A 25,437-nucleotide genomic window follows, 5' to 3' on the forward strand; every position below is an offset into this window, starting at 1 on the left:
TTTGAATTACTAATGTACCTAGATACACTGGATGTCTTTGGTTCCTTGAAAATTATTGGCAATAATAGGTATTCTCAATCACGACTTGTCATTATGAGGAAAGGAGACGACGTCACGTGACTGTTTCTACATATACACGAAGTCCGTAAATAAGAACGTAGTCCCTATTTATTTCTCAGTAACTTAGTTTTTGGAGTGGTAGGCCGTCGACTTCCGAGCGATTATGTCATTTAAATTTCAAATTGGATTAATTGAAATAAAATCAAAATTCCAATAACTCAAAAACGACATATGCCACTTAAAAAATAATAGTTTTTTTTTACGGAATTTGATGTAAGTATATTAAACACAGCTACCCTTTGTTTCATTCTATTCGATTTTTTATTATTAAAAGAGATAGACGCGTTTAATAATTTTATGACATTTGTTTTATGCTCCTGACTCTTATAATTGGTAATTATAAATAAAGCCAAGCGAAGGGTCATAGCTATGGTTAATATTCCATAAACCGTGAAAAAAGCATCTACAACGATGGGGACTGTATGGGCATTATACAATGGGCAAGCGGTCTTCCACCGTCGTCCTAACAGCCATACATTTATAGGTAGTGGTAAATGATTATTACTAATTACTATTCTGTTAAGCAATTTTAATCATACACACAGTCTCCATTTCAGGATTTTTATACATATTATAATGGAAGTATCTATTTCATAATACAAATAGGCACAACCAGGAACCACGTCTCGATTAACTGAATATGTTCGGAAAAAAAAACGCTCTTAAAGGACAAAAAAATCATCATCGTTGTATGATTCATTATTCAAAAGGAATAGGGGACATCCTCCATTCCTTTTGTATAATGAATCCTACAACTAAGAAGAAAAAATTAAAGTAAAGCTACATAAAACTACTTATATGGATTATGATCGGTTAACCGGTTTTGAGTTTTCGCAAACGATTTACCGAACCCCACAATGAGCTTGGCCCGACATGCTCTTGGTTATTTTTTTAATGTTACTTCAGGATTCCTGATTCCAATAAGAGTCACACATGATAGCATATATATATATTTAAAAAAAAGAAGACAACCATGCTCAAGACATCCACACTCTTTCCTTCAAACGCACCATAAAATTGTCCACATCCATCATCATGATCTTGAATCTGACCCTAAGTGGGTCCTCGTAGTGGGCTGGATCCAAATCCGCAGGTGGGAGCACTTGGTATCTTCTCAGGATGGTGGATGTTACCGTCTTCAAAGACAGCATTGCGTATTGGTACCCTGAAACAGATGTCAGAATGCAGACACATGTTTACCTGGAATTTGATTTTTCTTCACACATTTAACAGTAAAGAAGAAACGGTTTGTTCAAAATGTGAACGGTTTTTCCAGAATCTCCAGGAATTTAAATTAATGGTCCAGCAAATGGTCGATTAAATCAACCAATCTAAATTGATAATAAAGTTAAACCCCTCACCTAGACAGTTCCTCATCCCCCAGCTAAAAGGTATGAACTGGGCCGGATGCTTGAGGGGTTCAAGGAATCGCTCGGGTCGGAAACTATCTGCGTCATCTCCCCAATAGTGAGGGTTCCGGTGCACGGCCCAGATGTACACCACTATAGCGATTCCTTTCGTAAGGGTCGTTCCGTTTGCTGCACAAAAAATTACATGTAGGTACAGATTAGTCTAGGAAAAGGACGACATGATTATAATTTTTCAATTTGGAGGCTGTTTATTTTTAAAGTTCACTGCTACATACGCTGCTATTCTTAACTCCTTTACAGCTAAATTAGCAAAATGAACCAATTGTGATGTAATTTCCCATGACAAAATCTTAATCCTTGGTGACGGCCATAGGCAATAAAATGGACTTTAATAGAAGTGCTTTCCCAATTCTTTGCGCCTCTCTAATGTGCATAAACTCTATCATAAAGTAGTATTAAACCATTGTGTAACTAAAACTTTTGCTGCTTTAATTTAGTGAAACATTGATACAAACGTAATTTAATGTCGTCGATGGGTTCTCTTACAACTGCTGGCACTGGGGGATACATTCGCAAAGATTCTTTGATGACCATTTCTAAGTATTTAAGACGAGACAAATCCTCCACAGTCGCTTGTCTATCCGAATCACCGAATACTTCATGCAGCCTGTAGACAAATACATAACTTAATTATTTGGTTTATGTTTGATGACCTGTCTGGCCTAGTGATGATGATGGTCCTGTGTTCAAATCCTGGTAAGGGCACTTATACGTGTGATAAGCACGGATATTTGTTCCTGAGTCATGAATGTTTTCTATGTATTTAAGTATTAGTAAATATGTTTATACCTACAACACAAGCTTTATTGAGCTTACCGTGGGACTTAATCAATTTGTATAATACTCCTATAAGTAGAATAATGAAAAAATATTTCAAAGTTCGTATAAGACAGGGTTCTAGAAAACAATCTGTAAATTAGAATAAAATTTCTATATTTTTATCAAGGTGAAAGCTCGTGAGTAATGCTTAGGCCTGACTCCACATGCTACCTATATCGCTCTTGATTGCTTGATGATTTCTATCACATGACCCGACTTCTTCTTATTCTTCAACTCTCTTTCACGAACTGCTTGGGATTTCTTCACCAGCACACCATTTTATTCGGTCTTGAGCTCTTTGTATCTAACCTATATATATTATAATAATTGCCATTTATCTTATTCACCTACACAAACGGTATACTTACTCCTTATAAACAGCTTCTTGGACTTTTGGATGGCGAGCGAGCATGAGTAAAGTGTTGCACGCTCCTATAGCTGACGTGTCAGTGCCTGCACTTATGATAACTTTCGATTCTTCTAGAAGCTCCAAGTCGTCAAGCTTTCTTTCATTTTCTGGTGCGTCCATTAGCAGCTCCACTAAGGTTCGTGTCTTCTTTGGTTCCATAGCATCTGAAATTTAATTGTCTATGTTTTACCGCGTCTTACAAAATATAGACCGATTTCTATAGTTAATATCGATTTTTCAATAGGGAGTACTTCTGCAATGATCTGCCGCCAGAGCGCACTAGCACCTTTCGTAAGCCATAGAGTAACTTCTACATGCTGTGCCTTAAACTGTGTTTTGACAGGTTTTCACAGATAAAAAACATGACACTGATGCATTAAGGCGGTTTGTTTACAAAGGGCCTACCGGGAAACGCGAAAATCCAGTCAAATCTAACCTTTAGTAACATGAAAGTACGAGTCAAGGCACGCGTCGTCGTGAATGACACGATCTGTATATAAGAGCGAAATGTAGGCGTGAATAATAACAAAACGACATTATTTAGATACCAAAATGTATCTTCAAATTAGCCTCTAGGATAAAGTGGTGGTACAGATAAGGGCTCTAGGAAGTTGGTGGTCTAAGCTAAAACAATTAACTTACTAAAACACACCCAACTAGTCAATAGAAAAAAAATGGGACCAACTAAGGATATATTCAAACAAAAAAAAATATATCCAAATCGGTTCAGAAATGAATGACGTAACATACATAAAAAATACGGTCGAATTGATAACCTCCTCTTTTTTTAAGGTCGGTAAAAAAGGCCCGAAATAAAAAAAATGTGGGAAGTCAACCTATCGCGCCCACATTTTTTTAATTTGCAGCATTTGCTTTCACTTACCATTTTCAATTTTTCCACGTAGTCCATTTACTGCTTTTCTTTTTTCTGAAATGGTCTGAAAAAATATGTAAAACCAGAATCTAGGAAATAAAGATGGCATACGGCCTGATTTGAACTTTAAGAGTTATACGAGTGCAATAGAGATAGCAACAGTCAATGTACGAAAATCTATCTGGAAAGAGACTCTTCTTTAATGTATTTACGGTATTAAGTCACTCGCCTTGCCCACAAATTTATCAATGTAGCTAACGCAATCTTTACACTGTCTGTAACTTGGCACCATGCGATAGATAACATTTGGATGAAGCCAGGGCGACAATATTCGGGCGCCTATAAAACTGACACATTTATCGAATGCATCCAGGTATGGATGGTCCATATTCTTCTGCGAGTTCATCTTTACGCCTAAATTGGTTTCTGAAAAATGAAATAAAATATGTAAACGTGATATTTGTCGGCAACTGCAGCTGCATTACGTTGCGGCATTATTGTTTCAACGCTTTTACTATCAATTTGATATAATATGTAATTTTATTCTTTATTCGTAATTTTGGCTTCTCTGCCACCAGGGAACTTTGCCAACATCAAGTGTATTAGATATATATAACATTAAAGCGTCGATATTCAGTCATCCGTCGAGGCGTTCACTGTTCACGATGCTGGAACAGCAATACAAATCTCAAATCATAATGGCGGCCGAGACTATGAACCGTCGAATGATGTCCAAAGAATTAGTTATTCGCATTTCCAGAAGAATTTCCTTCATTAACTGAACCCATTGCGCTTGCCTTCACTACATAATATCCTATCAAAATTATACATTAAACAGCAAAATGCTAAAAATAAATAAAAATGTCTGGAGCACGGTCCGCCATGTTCCGTGTATCATTCGAAAGTTCAATGTGTAATTGTGTAACGTTCGTGTTCGTTACTTCATCAATCGTCATTTCATAATGTCACCTTTACTTGGGTGTGTATCATAATCATCCTTGACTTTGTAAGTTTATTTTATCAGTACCCGCTTTCCTATTTCCACTTCACTTTACTTAAAATTTGGAAGTTGGCTATATGTATGTAACTCAAAGGAATTTAGGTTTTCCTCATTTATATTATTAAACCATCGTGGCTTTGGTTTAGATATATTGGTAATATGTAATAAACTTACGTATGTACAAGGTATTGTAGACATTACACAATTTCAAAAGTTTTAGGGGTCGCAGTATCAAATGAAATAAGGAAATTAGAACAATAACTGATTACATAACAGAGTATAATAGTTTTATCTTAGAAACTGATCGCCATAAGAGAATAGAATGATTAGTTTCTCACAAAGAAAAAAAAAACAGGAAATTTATTACAGTAATTAAGGATTTTCTCATCATCCTTGTAAATTCCAATAAAACATGATATCGTCTATTTATAATGTCTTTGTTATATAGTGTTTATGTTCTGTTTAGTTATTTCGTACTTCTTCATGAAAAACTAAAACCTATTAGAAGAACATAATTATTACCTACACACGTTACGTGGGTACCCAAAAGCCCAAAGTTATAATAATAATCGTAGCAACGACTTGCAACGTGATTAAGTACACATATTTCTATTAAATTCGTTGCACAGTGACACAGTCACATTGGCGTCCTAAAAGATTTGTAGAGATCGTGGATAGCAGGCAGGTACGTAGGTTTTTTAGGGACCTCATATTTTTTGCAAGCTTTATATTATTCTGATTGTTTGCGACTGTGCAAATATGCACATATTGTTACCTTGATAAAAACACAGCGTTTGGTATGTCACCTCTGCGTTGATTAGGTTATTTGATTCCGCTACCTGAGTCATAGACAATTTTTAAAATGATAATTGCTGTGTGTGTTGTGTGTTTCAATCATAAAATTAGGATTACCTAAAGCCACCTTGCCTTGGGGCATAACTTGGCGTAGGTATGCCCCCCGTTAAGGCATGAATCTAATTGCTGTGTATTATCGACTTTAGATCGAGTCTGTTTAACGTTTACGATGGGGTCAGTCAAATACTAGTTGCTCTGTGAGTTGCAGACCTCGCAAATTTCCGTGGTTTTTTGAAAAATAAAAAATAAAAAAAGAAGCGACCAACAAAAAGAAGCTTAAAATTATCGAAGATGTGAGCATAAAATTCATCCAAAATCAGTTGAGAAATACTTTCGGCCAAATAAAGTAGCCAGATAGCCAACAACTAACCTGTCACAGCGTCGAAGGTGTACGTGGCCACGTATTTCCAAATGGAGAAGTCCCCGGCCGCCACCATAGGGCGTAGAAGCTCCACCATCGTGGCACTCTGTTTCGCGAATATTTCAACGAAGGCGTTTAGGTTCCTCGGGCTGAAGATTGGTGACAGGATTTTTCGGCGTGGCCGCCAAACGTGCACTATGGAATTGTTACAAGATATTAGGTAAATTCGTGGGTAAATTCCAGAACTGCATATACACTCGAGAGCAAAAGTTCCGGGTTACTAGCATATAGAAAACGAATAAAGTAGGTGTATTATAATAAATTGATCCTTATAGAGAATATAATAATTTTTAATTACACGTATAAAAACTTATTGATTGACGTAAAGTAATGGCATGAGAAAAAAAATGATCGGTTTTTTTTACAAATTAGAATTTCTAAGTTTGGCAACTATTTTTGCTTTTCTATTTATTCTGTCATAAAAAGTATTCATAAGAGGTCTACCAGGTATCCAGTAGTCATTATTTAAGTAGTAATTATGCCACTTACACTCGAGAAATGTACGAGAATCTTCACGATGCTGGAATATGGGAGAGGCCAGCGAGAAACAGCAAGAATAGTCGGTTAATCGTTGTCAACAGTTCAGCGTGTTCGTCAGCGGTTTCTACGAACTGGTTCGAACCTACGCAGACCAACAACAGGCAGACCCAGATGTACGACGGCACAGGAGGATCGATATTTAGTCAACACAATGCTGAGAAATTTCACATGGAACTGCATTGACTCAACATTTTTTAAGGCTTGGTGTAAGCAACCCTAGTACCTGGACTGTAAGATGGCGACTTAGAGTAGGCAATTTGAAACCATTAAGACCCCCAAATGGTCCAAAACTGACAAGGTATCTTCGTACAGCACGAAAAATGTATACACGCGAAAACTTGAATTGGACGACTGAAGATTAGTCAATTGTCATCTTCTCGGACGAATCAAAATGAAGTAATCCTAAATGAGCACGTCGGTCCATTTATAGCAAGACTCGGTGAGAATGCTATTTTTATGCACGATAATGGCCGTCCCGATACTGCTCGAGTAGTGCAAACCTACGTGGATGACATGGGTATTCATCCCATGGAATGGCTAGCGCGTAGCCCCGACCTCAACCTAATCGAGCATGCCTGGAACGAGCTTGGTCGACGTGTAAGGTAACGAAATCCTTCTGCAATTAAGCTTCGTGAGTTGAAAGATGCATTGGTAGAGGAATGGGAGAACATTCCCCAACAGTATTTCAGAAACTTGGTGTACAGCATGCCGAATCGCATTGCAGCTGTGCGAGCAACTTCCGAGGGGTTAATACCAAGTACTAAAATGTGTAAAAACTACATGCAAATATAAAAAGTTCAATATTTTCAATTTTGGTTTTGCAAGCAAAGGGACGCCATTTTTACTTTATCGTTTCAAACAAAATAAATAAACTATCAGTAATAAACAGAGATCGGACAAATTTGCGTCATTGCTCGCAATAATGTGGACATGACTCCAAAATTAATCAAATATATAATCATTTAATTAATTTCTTACTTGACTTAAATTTTAATTCCTAGTCAATAAATACAAAAGTTTGTTAAAGTATAGATTTATTAAGAAAATGATCAGTATTTTTTCCAAATTTTTTGCAGTCAGTCTATTTCTTTTTACATCAAAAATATACTTAAGTGCTGAAAAACTCCGCTCGCACTCCACTGATGTTAATGGGGCAAACTTAAGTAGTTGTGAAGTGTAGTAATGGAGATGGCGCTGTTGTGCCCGCGTTCATATCGAGTCCTTGTTATTTTGCTAAGCATAAATCGAATAGTAAGAAATCCAACATAAATCAGTGTTAAAACAGTGCGTCTAATAGTGAAGTGTATGCACAATTGTGGGGAGCTCGTTTACTTTATTATTTAGAGCAAAAAAATAAAAATAACACATCATAACGGATTCTACCCTACTCTTTAAAACAAGAAGATAACGGAAGAAAACTACACAGAACCGTTGCGAAAAGGTTAGTTCCACATAATTAGATATCAGTGTGACTATTAGAAAATACTCAAAAATAAAATAAAAGAAAAAACGTCCCGAAAATAGACAAAAACACACTAGCTTAATAGCACCATCTAGCGGAGCACTGAAGAACTACATCACCAGCTACTTTACGAAACCGATCGATATCATTGTAGTTACCCTACCCGCCGCAAGAGGGCTTAAAACTCAAAAATGGAGGAGATAAAGCAAATGTTACAAGCCATACAGGTTGATTTAAACGCTCAAAAAAAATCTATGAAAGAAATGGAAGAAAATATAAAGGAATCGATAAACAAAAACATAGACGACAAGTTTAGCATAATCGAAACACGAACAAATCAACTAGAAATTAAAGTAGAACAACAACAAAAAACGATAGATTACTTGGATAGACAAATTCGAAAGAAAAATCTGGTTTTCTTCGGGTTAAAAGAGACAGAGAAACACTACGAAGACCTGCTAAGAATGATTCTGGACATCATAAATACGAAAATGAAAATCGAATGCCGAAAATGGGAAATTGACACTGTGAGTCGATTGGGTAAAAGAGGTGGGAAAATCAGACCAGTGGTCGTGACATTCACGACGACAAGCAGGAAATTAGAGCTGTTAAGGAACAAAAAGTCACTAGAAAATTCCGGTATTTATATTAAAGAAGATTTTTCCCCTAACGTACTCCAAAAACGAAGAGCCCTCCAGGAAGATTTGAAACGAGAGAAAGAAGCTGGGAAAATGGTTGCTCTACGTTACGATAAAATAGTGACCCTTAATCCACGAAAATCAGACCAAACAAATGTAAATCGAAATTCAAATAAAAGGTTACTATCGAAATCGCCAGAGACAAAAGGTACAACGGAAAGCAGAAGCAATGAGGAAATTAAACAACATATCTTCAAGAGAAATAAACCAGAAAGAATCGTTGGGTACCTACGCCCGGCACAACTAAACACAGCACAAAGTAAACCTGGCACGAGCCGCGTTTCACAAGAAAAAAACTAAATAGCGCCTCTCCCTCACCAGCATCTGCAAGTTACATGTTACATGGAAAAGAACATTTACCAATCCCCAAGCCGGCCGGTCACCGTGGGGAGCTCGACCCCAACCCTCCAGCAAGCAAAAAATCAAGCTCACGGAAACTATATATATGCACGTATAACACCCGTACACTGTCTACAACACCAAAAGCGGCCAAGTGCGAGTCGGACTCGCCCATGAAGGGTTCCGTACCATTTATGACGTATTAAAAAAACTACTTACTAGATCTGGTTCAAACCAATTTTCGTTGGAAGTTTGCATGGTAATGTATATCATATTTTTTTTTTAAATTTTTCATTCTGTTATTTTAGAAGTTACAGGGGGGGGGGCACACTTTTTTTCACTTTGGAAGTGTCTCTCGCGCAAACTATTCAGTTTAGAAAAAAATTATATTAGAAACCTAAATATCATTTTTGAAGACCTATCCATAGACACCCCACACGTATGGGTCTGATGAAAAAAAATTTTTTTTTTAATTTTATGACGTATTAAAAAAAACTACTTACTAGATCTCGTTCAAACCAATTTTCGGTGGAAGTTTGCATGGCAATGTATATCATATACTTTTTTTAGATTTTTCATTCTGGTATTTTAGAAGTTACGGGGGGGGGGGGGGACACACATTTTTCCACTTTGGAAGTATCTCTCGCGCAAACTATTCAGTTTAGAAAAAAATTATATTAGAAACCTCAATATCATTTTTAAAGACCTATCCATAGATACCCCACACGTATGGGTTTGATGAAAAAAGATTTTTTGAGTTTCAGTTCTAAGTATGGGGAACCCCCAAAATTTATTGTTTTTTTTCTATTTTTGTGTAAACATCCTAATGCGGTTCACAGAATACATCTACTTACCAAGTTTGAACAGTATAGCTCTTATAGTTTCGGAAAAAAGTGGCTGTGACAGAATCGGACAGACAGACGGACATGACGAATCTATAAGGGTTCCGTTTTTTGCCATTTGGCTACGGAACCCTAAAAATGATAGAACTTCAAAACGCTCTCTCGGAAATAAAATACGATATTATAGGTCTGTCCGAAATTCGTCGGCAAGGCTATGGAATCATAGAAGATGACAAAAACATTCTATGCTATTACGGCGAAACACAAGGTATGTACGGAGTCGGCTTTCTAATAAAAAAACAATACAAAAATAATATAATAAGTTTCGATGGAATATCCGATAGAATAGCCGTTCTAAATATACGATTTGACAACAACCCGCTTACATTGATTCAAATATATGCTCCAACATCCGAAGCTAGCGAGGACTCTATCGACGAGTTTTACTCTACCTTGGACAGCATAATCTTACCAGCTAATAGACATTTGATTCTCCTTGGAGATTTCAACGCCAAGATAGGACAAACTAAACGCGAAGAAAGCCAGATAACCGGCTCGTACGGTTATGGTATAAGGAATGAGAGAGGGCAGAGACTAATAGACTTCGCAACGAAACACAAGCTAACTATAGTAAATACATTGTACAAAAAACGTCAAGGCAAGAGGTGGACATGGTTAGCACCTAATAAAGAAACAAAAAACGAAATCGACTATGTAATGGTAGCCAAAAGGCAACGAATAATAAACTTTGAAGTCCTCAATATAAAGTTCAACTCGGACCATAGATTTTTGAGAGCAACCTACATAACTAATCAGCCAAAAAGAAGCCGAGTAATGTTCACACAAAATACAAAACTCGTGCTTACACAAGAAGATGTGAAAACTCTTCAAACTAATTTACAGAGAAATTTATCAAATCTGCTAGTATCTCAGAACGAGAAAGTTCAAGAATTCTACGACGCTGTCGAAAAGTGTATCTTAAAAAGCAAATTTGCTCCCAAATCATTGAATAAATCTAAAACCAAAATCATTTCCGAGAGTACTAAACTTCTTATAGACAAAAGATACACCCTCCAAAAACATAACCCTCTATCAAAAGAAGACAAATCAGCACTCTCTTTGTTGTATAAAAAAGTGAACAAAGAAATAAAGAAAGATTATAAACAATATCGCTTGAATGTACTTGAAACACATCTCATTTCCACAGGAAGCACAAAACAAGCCTTCAAAGAACTCGATAGAGAAAAAAAACTGGATACCTAAACTAAAATCACAATCACGATACACAAAAAATAGAGATGAAATACTAGAGCAAGCGACGAAATTCTACGCAGATTTATATGCAAAAACAGACACCCAAAACTCACCTGATATAACAACACTAATAGAGCGTAACGAAAGCCAAATTGGTGAAGTAGAGTTGTTTGATGAAACGGAAATTAGAAAAGCTCTCGAAGCATTAAAACCCAGGAAAAGCCCAGGAAATGACGGTATTACAAATGATGTTCTAAAAGCTGCCGCACCTATACTAGTTTCTCATCTTGTACATCTTTTTAACCTAGTTTTATCTCAAAGAGTGGTCCCTCAACAATGGACAGAGTCAGACATCATAATACTCTACAAAAAAGGAGACCCGGCGGACATTTCTAACTACCGACCAATAAGCCTTATGTCGAGTATTTACAAATTATTCGCATCATGTCTACAGAGAAGACTTTCTTCTACAATCGAAAAACAGATACCCATAGAACAGGCAGGCTTTCGTAAAGGATTCTCTACAATGGATCACATCCAAGTCATCGAACAGCTTATAGAGAAACATATAGAATTTAACAGCATAATGTACATAGCTTTTATTGATTTTCAGAAAGCTTTTGACACTATATCACACAAAGCCATATGGAAAGCACTATCAGAGTATAACATTCATAATACATACAAAGATATCCTAAAATACGTATATAACAACTCTACAAGCAAAATCAAACTCGAAAATACAGGTAAAAAAATTAAAATAGGAAGAGGAGTCAGACAGGGGGACCCGATATCACCAACTCTATTCATTGCTGTCCTACACAACATCACGAAATCGCTTAGCTGGAGAAGTAAAGGCATCAAAATCGACGGAAAAAGATTAAACCATCTCTGTTTTGCAGATGATATCGCAATATTTTCGAACAAGCCCGAAGATATACAAGATATGATGCAATCACTTCAAACAACCAGCAAACGTATTGGCCTCGAAATGAATATCAATAAAACTAAAATAATGACTAACGGAAATAGAGTCAAAATATATATCGACACAAAAGAAATAGAATATGTAGAGAGCTATATTTATTTAGGCAAGAGAATTTCATTTGAGAAGGACAGAGGAGTTAAAGAATTGGACAGACGAATAACAAAAACATGGTGCAAATTTTGGAGCCTAAAAGAGGTCCTAAAAAGCAATCTTTCAACAAATGTAAAGAAAAAAGTTTTAGACACTAGTTTATTGCCGTGCTTGACCTACGGCTGCCAGACTTGGACTTACACCAAAGACTAAGACACAAGATTCAAACTTGCCAAAGAGCCCAAGAACGAAGCATACTAAACCTAAAAAGACTAGACAGAGTGAGAAATACAAAAATACGAGAGAGGACGAGAGTCATCGACGCATTAGAACACTGTCTGAAAATGAAATGGCAATGGGCGGGCCAATGCAAACAATTACACACATACAATTATGTGCTGATGTGATTTTTATGTATGTTTACTGTAGGCATAGCTTCTGCACTGTCAGCATTCCGCGCGCCTACGGAAACTCCAACACATGGCTCGCTCTTTAGTTGTCCCGGTCATCCGCCACCAGTGCAGTGTCACAGTTTTTTTTTTTATTTTTATACTACGTCGGTGGCAAACAAGCATACGGCCCGCCTGATGGTAAGCAGTCTCCCTAGTCTATGTACGCCTGCAACTCCAGAGGAGTTACATGCGCGTTGCCGACCCTAAACCCGCCCCCCCCTCGTTGAGCTCTGGCAACCTTACTCACCGGCAGGAACACAACACTATGAGTAGGGTCTAGTGTTATTTGGCTGCTGTTTTCTGTAAGGTGGAGGTACTTCCCTAGTTGGGCTCTGCTCTAGATCTGGAATGACATCCACTGGCTGTGCCCTACCACACAAAGCGAGATGACATTCACAATGCCCGTACCTCTCTTATGGACGTAGTTTAAGGACATACCCGGGTCCAAAAAAGTTTGTCATAAGTCAAATTCTCTCTATCAATATCTTAACTCTATGTATGAAACTTTATATTGACAAATCAAAATTGTATTGGTCTGTGGTCGGCTAGAGGATAAAAGTATTTTTATAGTAAAATCTCACGATACGATCGCATTTCGGTAACATGAAGGATTTTTCAATTTGAATTTTTGTTTTAATTGAGTCAGTAAGCTATATTTTTGCATGTTTTATGATATTTTATTTAATCAATATTGCTTTTTGTAATATTATTATTTCATATCATATTTTAAAATCAGTGTTTTTTTATCAGACTTTAAATCTGCAAATTTTTATAAGGACATTATGTCTTTACTTACCTGGAGCAGCTAAACTTCCATTGCCAGTGAAAATGCGAATGCAGTTCATTATTTTTTCATGCTTTGTCAGACAGTTTTTTAAAATCAAGTCTGCAACCTCAGGGTCCGCAACGGCTAAAAATTAAAATATTGCACTATAATAACGTTCACGTCAAACTGCGTAGTGCACGAGCAGGGGCCAGCAAAGTGTCTAAGCGGACGCGCTTTCCTTTTGCTGCTAACTATAGGTACAACGGTATTGAATTACAACAAATATTAATTAATAAATTAAAGGGGTGGAACTTACTTTGAAAACTTACCATTTAATATTCTCTAAAATAATATAATTATTTTGGAATAATTGGAAGATAAAACGTACCGATATTTAGGTCTTGGCCTAGCCAATATCCAATGGTCCCACCCTGTCGTATAGCATCTCGTCCAAACTTTTGGAGGCCTTTCATTCTGTCTGAAATATGAATTATCTTTTAGAGGTCTTACAGTGATACGATTCATACCTATCTTTCAAAGCAAGAGTGTAAAGCTATATATTACTGAACCATTGAGCTTCACTAACAGTATTTTTCTGTTAACAATCACATCTTCATATTGGATGCGAATTCGCATGCCGCTCCGGTGCGTGAGTGGGGCATCGCTATATAATCGGGCAACGTGCGATTTCGCATCGGTGTGATAAACTCGTAAAATAACATAGGAACAAAGACTGTATTTTATTAATACCTTCGTGTTGGTAAAACAACTCCTCGAAGGATAAAAGTGCAGCAGCGATAGGTACTGCTGATGCGTTGTAGAAGCGTCTCTGTCATTGTCACATTACTGTACTTAGCGATTGGAACGATCAGTGGCTCACTCAATTTATCAATGAAATTAAAAGTGACTTTGCCCCTTTCCCGCTAAGAACTACCATGCCACAGTAGTGATTGCTGCATCACGATATGAATGTCACCTTTAGACCTCATTAAATAAATCGTATGTTTGTCAAAATAACTTCCTTACCTTCATCATTCCCCATTAATATATACGCATGTCCAACCAACGGCATCGCTGGAATAGTTGTAGGCAGCTCTTTAGCTATTTGTCTCATTCTTTTTCTATATTTATATCCAGATATCCACCAAATCCATAGTCCCAGCAGTATAAATAACCACGTCATTTTTTATAAAATTACAATTGGTTTCAAAATTACATTAAATAAAAAATACAGCCAGTGTCACTACGACTAAACAGGAGCCTTACTTCGGGGTAAATGAATTAGATTAATTTTCTGATACTATTTATGTATTAAAAGCCCTATTGTAAGGCAATAGCGTGGGAAACATATAGCCTATTGCAAAGTGCAAACTAGAAATATGTCCATGAGGAGGCAAGGAGTGGTCATTTCTCCGGAAAAACTGTTTACTCCGTGGTTTTTGAAGCTAGAGCTATTATTTTTTCAACACAGATTAATATTATCAATATCTGTGTAGGACTTTTTTCTGTTTTTCTTAGAGCTATTTATTCAATTCAATTCAATTCAATTCTTTATTACAGATAACAAATGATCCATATTACAATAAAATGTTTAAAATTAAATTTAAATCCTATACAAATAAAAAGGTACATTTTAGCGTTACATATAATCACAAAATAAATTTTAATAATGGTTAAAATTATGCCTATTAATTAATTACATGCAGATTATTCCAGTGTCTAGCTATGGGAGAGTCTAAACTGCTAGCGATCACGTCCAGAATGCTGTTGTTACTCCCCCTCGCGCGGCGCATGATGGACAATAATATATTTAAGTTAAGCGCTAGAGCCCTTCAAAAATTGCCTAAAACGGTCAAATTGATTAGGCCCAAAAGGAGCATGGTAGGTATTTAAATATTAATTATCCCAAAACTCAAAACAATCCAACACTGAATATTTGTTTATTAATTCGATTTCAACATTTCATTACGATTAGTCGATTTTTGGAGAAGGAAACAGTCGAGTACAAAACCTAGAATTTGGGATTTTTACGCAGGATTTTTCGTTTAAGCTGCAGTTGTCCTTATCGTAGTGCCAAATTTTAGGGGCGGGGTCAAGTTTCTAAATGCTTACATAGACAGAAAAGTGATGGACAATAGTCGATATTAAATGTCGATATTCTAGGATTGTATTAATCTATCGATTATACGTATAAATTAGGAGTTTAACTAGCTATTTAAATGTAATTTGCTTGCTATAATGTACTGGTGGCTCTGTGAGCTGTAGACCTCGCAGCGTTTGCAAGGTCTACAGCTCTAACATTTTGAAAAATTACAAAAACTGAATCGACAAAAAAATCTATTTCATTCTTAAACCTGCTCACACAACTAAAAAAAAAAAGGAAAAAAAAGAAGTAAGTATATTTTTTATGCCGTTTCTTTTTTTAGAAAATGTTCTAAATTTAAGACCATTGTGAGCTTGCTATGATAATGAATGACTTAACAAAGTAGGTAATATTTTTTTTTTATTTTTTTTAAGCTTATGTAGCATATCGCGAGGTCTGCAGCTCACATGCAGAGTTCTAGTTCAGAATTGCAGATGGGGACTCAAAAATGGTTTTAAAAATTGCACGAAAGGGCTGCATTCTCTTTATTATACAGTAGTAAAGAGCACTTTGCAAGTAGATTTAAAACACAAAAATTCTTTTCAGGTACCACACTACCACAGCATACAACCTGATGAATACAGAGTAGTCAAGTAAAGTTATTGACCGTGAAATAAAAGTACAGCAAAGCTTTTTTTTTTAATATTTATAAATAAATAAATAGTATAGAACATTCTTAGAAAGATTGACGAAGTCCCACGGTAAGCTCAAAAAGGCTTGTGTTGTGAATACTCAGACAACGATCTGTGTAATATACAAATATTTAAAGACATAGAAAACACCCATGACTCAGGAACAAATATATAGATATTTGACACAAATAAATGCCCTTACCGGGATTCCAACCCAGGACCGTCGGCTTCATAGGCAGTGTCACTACCCACTAGGCCAGACCGATCGTCAAATTTATTTTATCGATGATCACGATCAAGAACCGTAGCCCTAAGAAATCCGTAAGAAAATATGTCTATTACCTAATTAATTGCATAGGATGGCTAGGTTAGACGCGACTCACGCGACCAAGTCCATGGCTATTGTCAATTATAATTATTACACTTCTGACTTGTCCATCAGACCACTTTAATGATCCTAGGTAAATTAATTTCTCATAAAAACCTCTTTCTATTAATTTTAATTGTAGCAGTCCAAGAAATAAGTGTAAACAATGAAACTGAAGACAATTACGTATAAAATGCAAAATTAAACACGTGTATTTCCTGAAGTTTTTATTGTTATATTTGTTAATAACAAAGATACGAGTATACGTACTAGGGGTTTTCTATTAATTCTACATGTTACGGACATATCTCAATATAATGCAGTACCTGGGTGGATCAACTTTTTTTTTTTATTCTATCCCGTAAGCCAGGCGACAACAGTAGCATAGTTTGTTCGCCGACGCTCAAAAGACGCTAGTGTGGGGTGGACACTAGCGTCTTGAGCGTCGGCGTCTAGTCAGCGCTATGGAAAATGGCGTCGCAGAGCAGTTGCGCCAACGTTGCGTCGAGTTGCAGCCATAGAGTCAAGTAGACGACGACGTGGTTATTATGAAAAGGGCTTAAAAATGTATCATTCGTTATTTTGAATACCTTAAAACTAGGGTTTTAAGACAGAAATAACACAACTCATTTATTATATTGTTATTAGTCTGCATATTCGACATTTATAATAATAATAATTAACGGTCAAATCCAAAGAAACAGTAGGTAAGCACAATGTGAAAAATTCACCATCACTCTTTATTATTTAAACATACATTAAAAGTAAAAAACAAATCCACTTGCGTAATTCCAGTGTTTACTCTAAAAAAACTAGTATATGTTCGATCGGTATAAAAAGCGTGCATTTATGGTTCAAGCTACAGGTAGTACAGGATACTTGTGCAGCGGTTCAAGCCGTCATAGAGAAGAAATAAGAGCTAATTTGCTGTGAACTGAATGTAACGTAAGGTTAGAAACAAGAGTTTGTTTCCGGATGGGGCTTAGTTCCCGGCTGGGATAGACTATTTTCTGTTTAATCGATCCAGAGATCGCCAACCTATGCCGGTTAAAATTTTGCAAAGTTAATACAACTTTGAAATAGTTACTCGTTTTACAAGGAGGCAAAGTTGTTGCTTAACTCCTCCTTTGACAGCCAACTAAGCGAAAGGTTCCAAAATTGAACCGTAGCGAGTGGTTTCTTTTTTTCAATGATAGTTGCGTTTCGTTCGCTACGAAGCATTAACGATTGGCATATTGGCTACGCGAGCAGGTATATAAAAATTCGGTTCCGAGCCTTGATTTTAACAAATAAATGATCAACGCCTATACTATATAAACAAGCAATATTTTAGGAAAATGTAAAAATGTGACATAAAAGTGCTTAGCAGGGGAAAATGTTCAATGAATGTAGGTAGTATTTTTAGGTATAATTTGTTTGTTGGAGTGAAACTCGGGCGAATTGCACCACGCACAAGTTTTCCTGAAATCTTAGAAAAAAATTCCTAGTTGCGATTTTCCATACAAACGCTCTCGACTGTTTCCATCGTGGATTTTTATCCTAGAGCAACGATTTTTTTCAAATACGATCAATATCATCAATATATGTGACGCTATGTTTTGCTTTTTAGGATTATTTTATTATGAAGAAACTTACAGCACCTCGAAAATCGCAAAAACAGCTCAATTAAATTGGCTGCAAAAAAGATGCAGTAACTATACAAATATGACAACAGATTTCCAAAAAATCTAAACATAGCGGCATAGATTATTCCTCTTGCAGTTTCCAAAATTTCAAAATAATTGGTTGCGTTTTGGAGGAGGAAACAGTCGAAAGCGAAACCTTGATTTTTGAGTTTTTTTTGCGTAGGAATTTTAGTTCGAGCTGCAGTTGAACTTAGCGCACGCTCGCACTCCCGCCTACAATAGCGCGACAGAAACATAGCTTCAAAAATTCGAGTTTTGAAAAGTTTCTCAGCTAGGAATTGCTCTTAAATACGAGTATTGTCGATTCACTTTGTAGGGGTATCCCCCTACTACCTTTACCACCATTGCGTGTTGATTCATAATATTCACTCAAAAATAACTCAGCGACCATTGTCAGGTGAATAGTCTATGAGAAGAATATACGTAGGTACAGTCAAGTCTAAAAATATCGATGCGGACAAAGTGACAAAAATATGTAAGAATACCTACTCTATCTTAATAAATACGGGCAATAAGATCGTGTATACATATTTTTGGCACTTTATCTGTATCGATATTTTCAGACGTGACTGTACCTAATCGTGAGACCTAACCACAAGATTTTCTACTAAGTAGCACTCGCAATCTGTGATGCTATCTTAATATGATTATTGATGTGGTGACGTGCTGTCAGTGTCAGATTGTATCCAAAATTGCGATTTTTTCTGATATTTTTGTGTGGGGAACGAAATTTTCCGTTTCCAAAGCGAAATTTTCCTTAATTTCCTATGAAACATTCCTGAAATTTCCGAAAATTTCCTACTTTTGTAAACGTCCCGGAACTTGCACATACGTAAATATTATAGCCAGTCGTGTCAAGTCAGGTTTTCTACCCCTGGTTTTGTCGCTCAAGTTCAGTAAACCCTAGTTTTGCGCCCTCCCGCAGTCGATCGGCTGGCGCGAGCGCACCTGACGTCGTCAAGGTTAGTTTTATTCATTTTATTTTCTTTGATTTCATGTAAAAATCCTAATGTATGATACTGCCATAACTTGAAAACTTTAATCTTAATTTCAAGTAATATAGGTGATAAACGGTTTGCCAACGTTTGCGATTGGTATTAGGCTGTCAAACGCAAGAACATTTAATACGTTAAATGGTTCTTATGCAACTTGGAAATCTCTTGGAAGTCTATAGATTATAGCAACACTTACTTATACATTATAACTAGTATTAAAGGCCAGGTTATTGACCAATTCCGGTGTAAAATGCCCGTAACTCTCGCGGTATTACCACGATAGATAGATCACTTTTGCCAAGTCATTTGCCTATTGTCTATGGTACTTAAAAAAAGAATAGGTACAGGATTTTTCGTAAATGAACGATACTACGACGACCGTACTACATTCATTGGGATGAACTACAAAGAAATGTACAGACTTCAATCTGGCCAATATAATTTATTGCATAACGAAATATCCGTATAAATAGTGTACGTAATTTTTTCCAGGTATATATAAGAATAAATTGAATTGTGGCCAAATTAAAAACTGAATTCATGCCTTAACTAATAGAACTAAAATCTCATAGCAATTGTCAGATTATTTAATAATAACCGGGCAAGTGCGATTCAGACGCCAACTGAGGTTTCCGTACATATAAATATACGGCTTCTAGATTTTTCTGTTGTGGACTAATTAGTAAAAGTTCAAAAAATCTACAATAAGTTTTGGTCGCCCATACAATTATGACCGCGCATAACGTTGCTTAACCTCGATGATTGAGTACGTACTTTAAGTAAAGAATATTTTTTTAAGCTTTAATTACAAATTTAGTTTTCGGATTTTTTGTAGACTTTTGATATAATACCTAGATCTAGATCTAGATCACCTGCCTAGTTCTAGATCACCGGAATGTACCCTATAAATTTTGATATAAATTTTTGTGTAAAGCGGTTAAGAGTCCGCAGTAAGCTCGGTTCTCCATACAAACGTAGTTACGCTCTCATTTTAAAACGACTAGCTAGATTGCTCTGGAACGTTGTACTTGCAATCGGATATATTTTTGCCTGTAATTAGTGTATGTAGCTTCAGATACTATAGTTAAAAAAATACAGCGAATTTAAGTTTTTATTACAAAATTTGTTTTTGCTCTATTTTGTTTGTTTTATAAGCTGGAGCTATATAAACTAGTTACATATATACCTCATGTCAATGTATGTGCAAAATTTCATTACAACACAATTCGTAGTTTTAAAATGAGAACGAAACTCCGTTTGTATGGGAAATTGAAATTCGACCGAGCTTACTGCGGATTCATAAATCTTACTTTTACAATTTGCTCACAATTATAATTTCAAATAGGTGGTGGCAGATTATTCCAATACTTCGTGGCAGCGTATTGGAAGCGTGATAATAGCTCCGATAATCCAAAATACCGTGGCTCCTCCTCCTCTACTACCTTTGAACCGGGCGTGTATAATAAAAATAATTCAGGAAATAAAGATTAATAAATACTTTTCACGAAAATAATTTTCAACATCGGTTGAGCATTAATGAGTGTATTTAACTTCCAAAACCTTCTTCCTATTATACATATAAATCCTGCATGGCGACAGAACGATAAAATAAAAAATAAATTTTTAGGCCACCTCCCATACAAATGTTGTATTTTTTTTTCAAAAATTGTTTTCGCTTTAAGCCAATGGTAGGGAATATCATTGGATCGGTATCTCAAAACGAATAAAGGTCTCTAACAACCATTTTTTGATAAAGTGAATATTTTCTGAAATAATCGTTTTAAAAGAAATTGCATTTTTTTATGTCAGGACGTTTATTTCATTTATATGTATTTTAATATAAATATATGAGCTGGAAATGCTCACTGATTTACTTTTGTTTTAGTATACATTCTCATTAAGTGAAATGTAAAATTTCTTTTGAGAAAATAAAGTTCTTTAAACATGTGCTTTAAGCGCGTCCGAAAATATAAAATATAATTATATATAGTATGTAGTTACTCACATTCGACTTTCTAGAAGTAGAATTAAATCGGTATCACATTTTACTTGTCCGAATGCCGCCTTCATCTTGAATTATTAATTTCAGATGCAGTGTTTCATTTGCGTGACGTACATGTTTTTCATCTGTAGCGCCTACCCGCGCCGCGATGTCAAGTCAGAACAGCGATCTCTCTTTCATGACGTCATCGAGTCTCTAAAGATCAGAGCCCAGCTCCCAGAAGACACTAACCGGAACGATGAAAATAATCTCGGACAAATCTACGAAAGGTATGGATATGAAAACGAGGACATACACCTTCCTAATGATGCCGAATTCATACCCAGAAGAAACGACAGAATTGCATTGCCATCCCTGAAGTACAGGCTTCCTAAAAGTTTGACAGTCAATGAAACAAGCTCCATTGAAAAATCTAAGGACAATGATCTGAATGAAAAACCTAAACAAGAGGAAATCATCATCTTTATAAGCACATCTGAGCCACCACCTAAACCAACCACGCAGAAGAATAAAAGAAAGCCATCCAAACAACCCGGTAAAGAAAAAAATCCAAATCTGGGATCATTAGTTGACGATGGAAATAAAAGTCTCAAAGTGCCAATAGTTAACACAATGGCTGATGAAAGTCACATAGGAAATAAAGATTATCATATGGTCGTTACGCCAAATATTGTTGTAAATTTTCGTACCAATGAAAATTATAAACAAGGAACTGTACGAATAGAAGATGGCAAGAACGCAAGCAGTATTATTCCTGAGATAGTACCTCAGAACGTTTTCAATATACACCAAGAAGTTAAATTAGAGAAAGGAGCAATAGACGCAGAGTTTAGGAAAGGTGAAGCGGAGACGAAGAAAGTCAAGCAGGACATAAAAGTGGTGGCTAGAGATGTGAAACCGAAAATAGATGAGGACATGATGATGTGTGAGACGGCAACTGTTAATGATCAACTAGATGATGATGATCGTAGCGGACGTTCATTTAGGAATGTATTTCAAATACTGTTTTCAATCTAAAATTATGAGACATGTAATGACAGATGTCTAACATTGATTTAAGCAGTATTTGTTCAAAAGAGCAGATTTGGTTAAGCTAGGTAAGTACATTTACAGCTTGGTTAGATTAGTTTGTTAAACTGATCTACAATGTTTCATGCTTTATCTTTTAGGTAACATTTTTCGTAATTATACTTTGTATTTATGATGGTAACGTAATATACAATACAAAAAGTAACGGCCCGATTCGAACGTGTCTTCAAACAAAAACGTCACTGTTGAAACTTGACATATCCAATCCATATCGTATCTTTAGAAAATTTTCGACGTATCTTAAAGTTCGTATCGGGCAGTGATAGAAAAAAAAACTCTTCTTATGAAGCAGTGTCACACTGGTGCCATATCCAGAAACCGCATCAATGTGATTACCGTCTTCGGGTCGAAAGAGCTCGTGATGTTTAACAGAATGTAAGATATAAATATAATGAATAGAATCAGGCGTTACTTTGCGGAAATCCATACTAAAAAAATATTACTTTGCTAATCCGCGTAAAAATAATGTGCTAGTTAACCAGTGCTAATGCTAACCCGTTATACTTACTTGCGTATTTTTACATGCAATTAATGTTACCACCATCCCACTGCCAACATAAATACGCAAATACATATAACACCACCACCAAAACACTGATTGACTAACACGTTATTTTTTCGTTCTCTCGCGCGTAATATTTTTTGTTTTTATTAGATAATATGAGTACCTACGTCAAATTTAAAAAAAGTTTGAAGTACTATTTTATAGAACGGCTCGTTAAGTAATGTTAATATAAAACTTATGATAAATAAAGCTGTGCAATTTAATTAGTTTGGATAAATATAACATTACTTAAATATGTCCTAATGTAAGTGTGTGTACGTGTGTGTGTGAGTGTATTCCTGCCTATTAATCACAAGCTGTTGCATGATTTAGAATTTAAGAATACATAGTAAAGGGACTTCAAGAACATTGATTTTTATTCATTGAAGTGGATATGCAATTTTAACAAATAATGAATTAGATAAGTAGATTTTAAGTAAATTTGAACATTTGCACGCTGTTTCGGCTGAATACTGTGACAGTATTTATACCATGTACTTAACACCGTGTATCTACGTATTCTTGCCAATAAACGCTTCTATTCTAATTTGTACTAAGACATTTAAATGAAATAAGGTAGCATACTGCAAGACATATCATCATGTGTTTATGTTCGTTAATTACGATATAATAATGGCATTAGTTCTTAAGGTTTTAAATGAAGATGATTGATAGATAACTCTTTTGAACTCTAGCGTCAAGTCAAAGTTCGGGACGTTTGAGTCCGTTTTTATAGTATTGTCAATCTGACGCAGGCTTTTTGATGTTAAAATAAAGTAGCTAAGAACATTCCATTGTAGTTTTATTGAAACTTTTTGGTGTAATGACAGTAAGTAGGTAACCTCTTTTTGAAATACACCTAGTAAAATCATTATAGTGATAAATACTACTAGAGTGAACTGGAACTAGATTAATTCGATTTTATTTTATTTTTTCCTTAGTTTTAATTTGAAATAGTTATTTATATATAAGGCATCCTTAGTTTTTTAACCATAACAACTATTTAAGACAATATTTTGTTCTGAATAACTGCGTCGATAATAATCAAAATGTGTATACTGCCTTAAGGATCATCATCATTATCTTCCTAGCGTTTGTCCCGGCTTGACAATTAATCTTAAGAATTGGCACTAGTTTTTACGAAAGTGACAGCCACCTGACCCTCCAACCCAGAGGGTAGACAGAGGGTAGACTAGACAAGGGTCTTTCAAGGGATTAGTCCGGTTTCCTCACGATGTTTTCCTTAACCGAAAAGCGACTGGTAAAAATCACATGATATTTCGTTCATATAAGTTTCAAAAAACTCATTGGTACAACCCGTGGTTTCAACCCGCGACCTCCGGATTGCAACTCGCACGCTCTTAGCGCTAGGCCTCCAGCGCTCTATCTCCCTTGAGGAGGATACAATTAGTATAATAATATTATATTATCAATTAATTAATTTATATATTTCACAGCTACCTTTACTGACGTAGGAATTCTTGTGATCATGCAAGAAAACCCTAAACTAAGCTAGTGATACTATGAAAACCAAATGCAAAATCGCATAAATGAACTCATAACACCTTAAAAAGCTTGCCCCGTTCACCTACTGTCTCCGCCTTAACTTTGTTACCGTTACTGTCCTACTGGGCCTACACTATTTTTGTATATGACATTATCCTCTTTGAAATAACGGCGATTTTGCTTTATCTTGAAAGTTTGCGACAAGAGTATCTTACGGCAATTATCACATTGGTTGCGATATGTACGTCGCTCCGATGTTTGAACGAGACAACGCTATCCACGTATTATGCGCCATCCCGCTCGCACATGGAAGCGACGTGCGAATCGCATCCAGTGTAATATAATCGCCTAAATGGAATTTATTGGATTGTAAAAAGCATTTTTGGCAACAACCGCATCTAGCAATGGACTTAGATAGTAGGTAGGTTATCTGAATTAACGGTGCATTAATTTGTTATTTTGCGAACGCCTTGAGATAAAACTAGAAATGGACATACAATAAAAACTGTTACCTAACTGTCTTAGACTACTTACAAAGGTTTGTAATGTAGGTACATGGTACGGAATAAGCTTACAAATGAAAGGTACGAATTCAATTTGATTTTAAAGTATTCATATTTTAAATATATACATTTATATACGCCTTTGTATACGCGTTTTATGGGACCGCGTTTAATGGGAACGGGCATACTTTGACTTTGAATTTTAGATTACGTAAAATAGTATAGATTCAATTTTTAAATACCTCGCTCAGTAGTTACACATATAGGTACATAGAAGCTTGTAATTTAGGAATAAGTTGATCCGTCCCCAATCTTTTAGTTGCTTTTATTGATCTATTGGTTGATCTGTTGTTATTATTTATCTAAATATAAAAATAAATAAATGATTGCACAAACAGATGGTAAAAAATACACACTCAGGCATAAATTAATACCAATAATGCGGTCAGCAGCCAATTGGAATTTTAAGAGAGGTATGGGCATTGTGAATGTCATCTCGCTTTGTGTGGTAGGGCACAGCCAGTGGATGTCATTCCAGATCTAGAGCAGAGCCCAACTGGGGAAGTACCTCCACCTTACAGAAAACAGCAGCCAAATAACACTAGACCCTAC

The 25,437-nt window shown here is 35.9% G+C and overlaps 2 protein-coding genes across 3 annotated transcripts; one reads left to right on the top strand and one right to left on the bottom strand.

Annotated features, from left to right (window-relative positions):
* Positions 1 to 1,052: 1,052 nt before the first annotated feature.
* Positions 1,053 to 14,644, bottom strand: LOC133519708 (cytochrome P450 4C1-like). Its single transcript, XM_061853767.1, has 10 exons — positions 14,386 to 14,644; positions 13,748 to 13,837; positions 13,390 to 13,503; positions 5,878 to 6,063; positions 3,882 to 4,078; positions 3,662 to 3,716; positions 2,738 to 2,942; positions 2,006 to 2,157; positions 1,482 to 1,658; positions 1,053 to 1,285 (listed from the first exon to the last, which is right to left on the bottom strand). Exons 1-10 carry the CDS (start codon positions 14,540 to 14,542, stop codon positions 1,098 to 1,100), a joined length of 1,521 nt encoding a protein of 506 aa, XP_061709751.1. The 5' UTR covers positions 14,543 to 14,644; the 3' UTR covers positions 1,053 to 1,097.
* On the top strand, positions 6,032 to 25,287 carry LOC133519712 (uncharacterized). 2 transcript variants are annotated; one of them, XM_061853776.1, is made up of 2 exons: positions 6,032 to 6,088; positions 21,271 to 25,287. In XM_061853776.1, exon 2 carries the CDS (start codon positions 21,271 to 21,273, stop codon positions 22,198 to 22,200), a length of 930 nt encoding a protein of 309 aa, XP_061709760.1. In that variant the 5' UTR covers positions 6,032 to 6,088; the 3' UTR covers positions 22,201 to 25,287. The 2 variants fall into 2 exon arrangements, with proteins under 2 accessions (XP_061709760.1, XP_061709759.1); XM_061853775.1 differs by lacking the exon at positions 6,032 to 6,088 and adding an exon at positions 18,747 to 19,148.
* The last annotated feature ends 150 nt before the right edge of the window (positions 25,288 to 25,437 follow it).

The sequence above is a fragment of the Cydia pomonella genome, chromosome 7, assembly GCF_033807575.1.
Source record: "Cydia pomonella isolate Wapato2018A chromosome 7, ilCydPomo1, whole genome shotgun sequence".
Taxonomy (NCBI): Eukaryota; Metazoa; Arthropoda; class Insecta; order Lepidoptera; family Tortricidae; genus Cydia; species Cydia pomonella.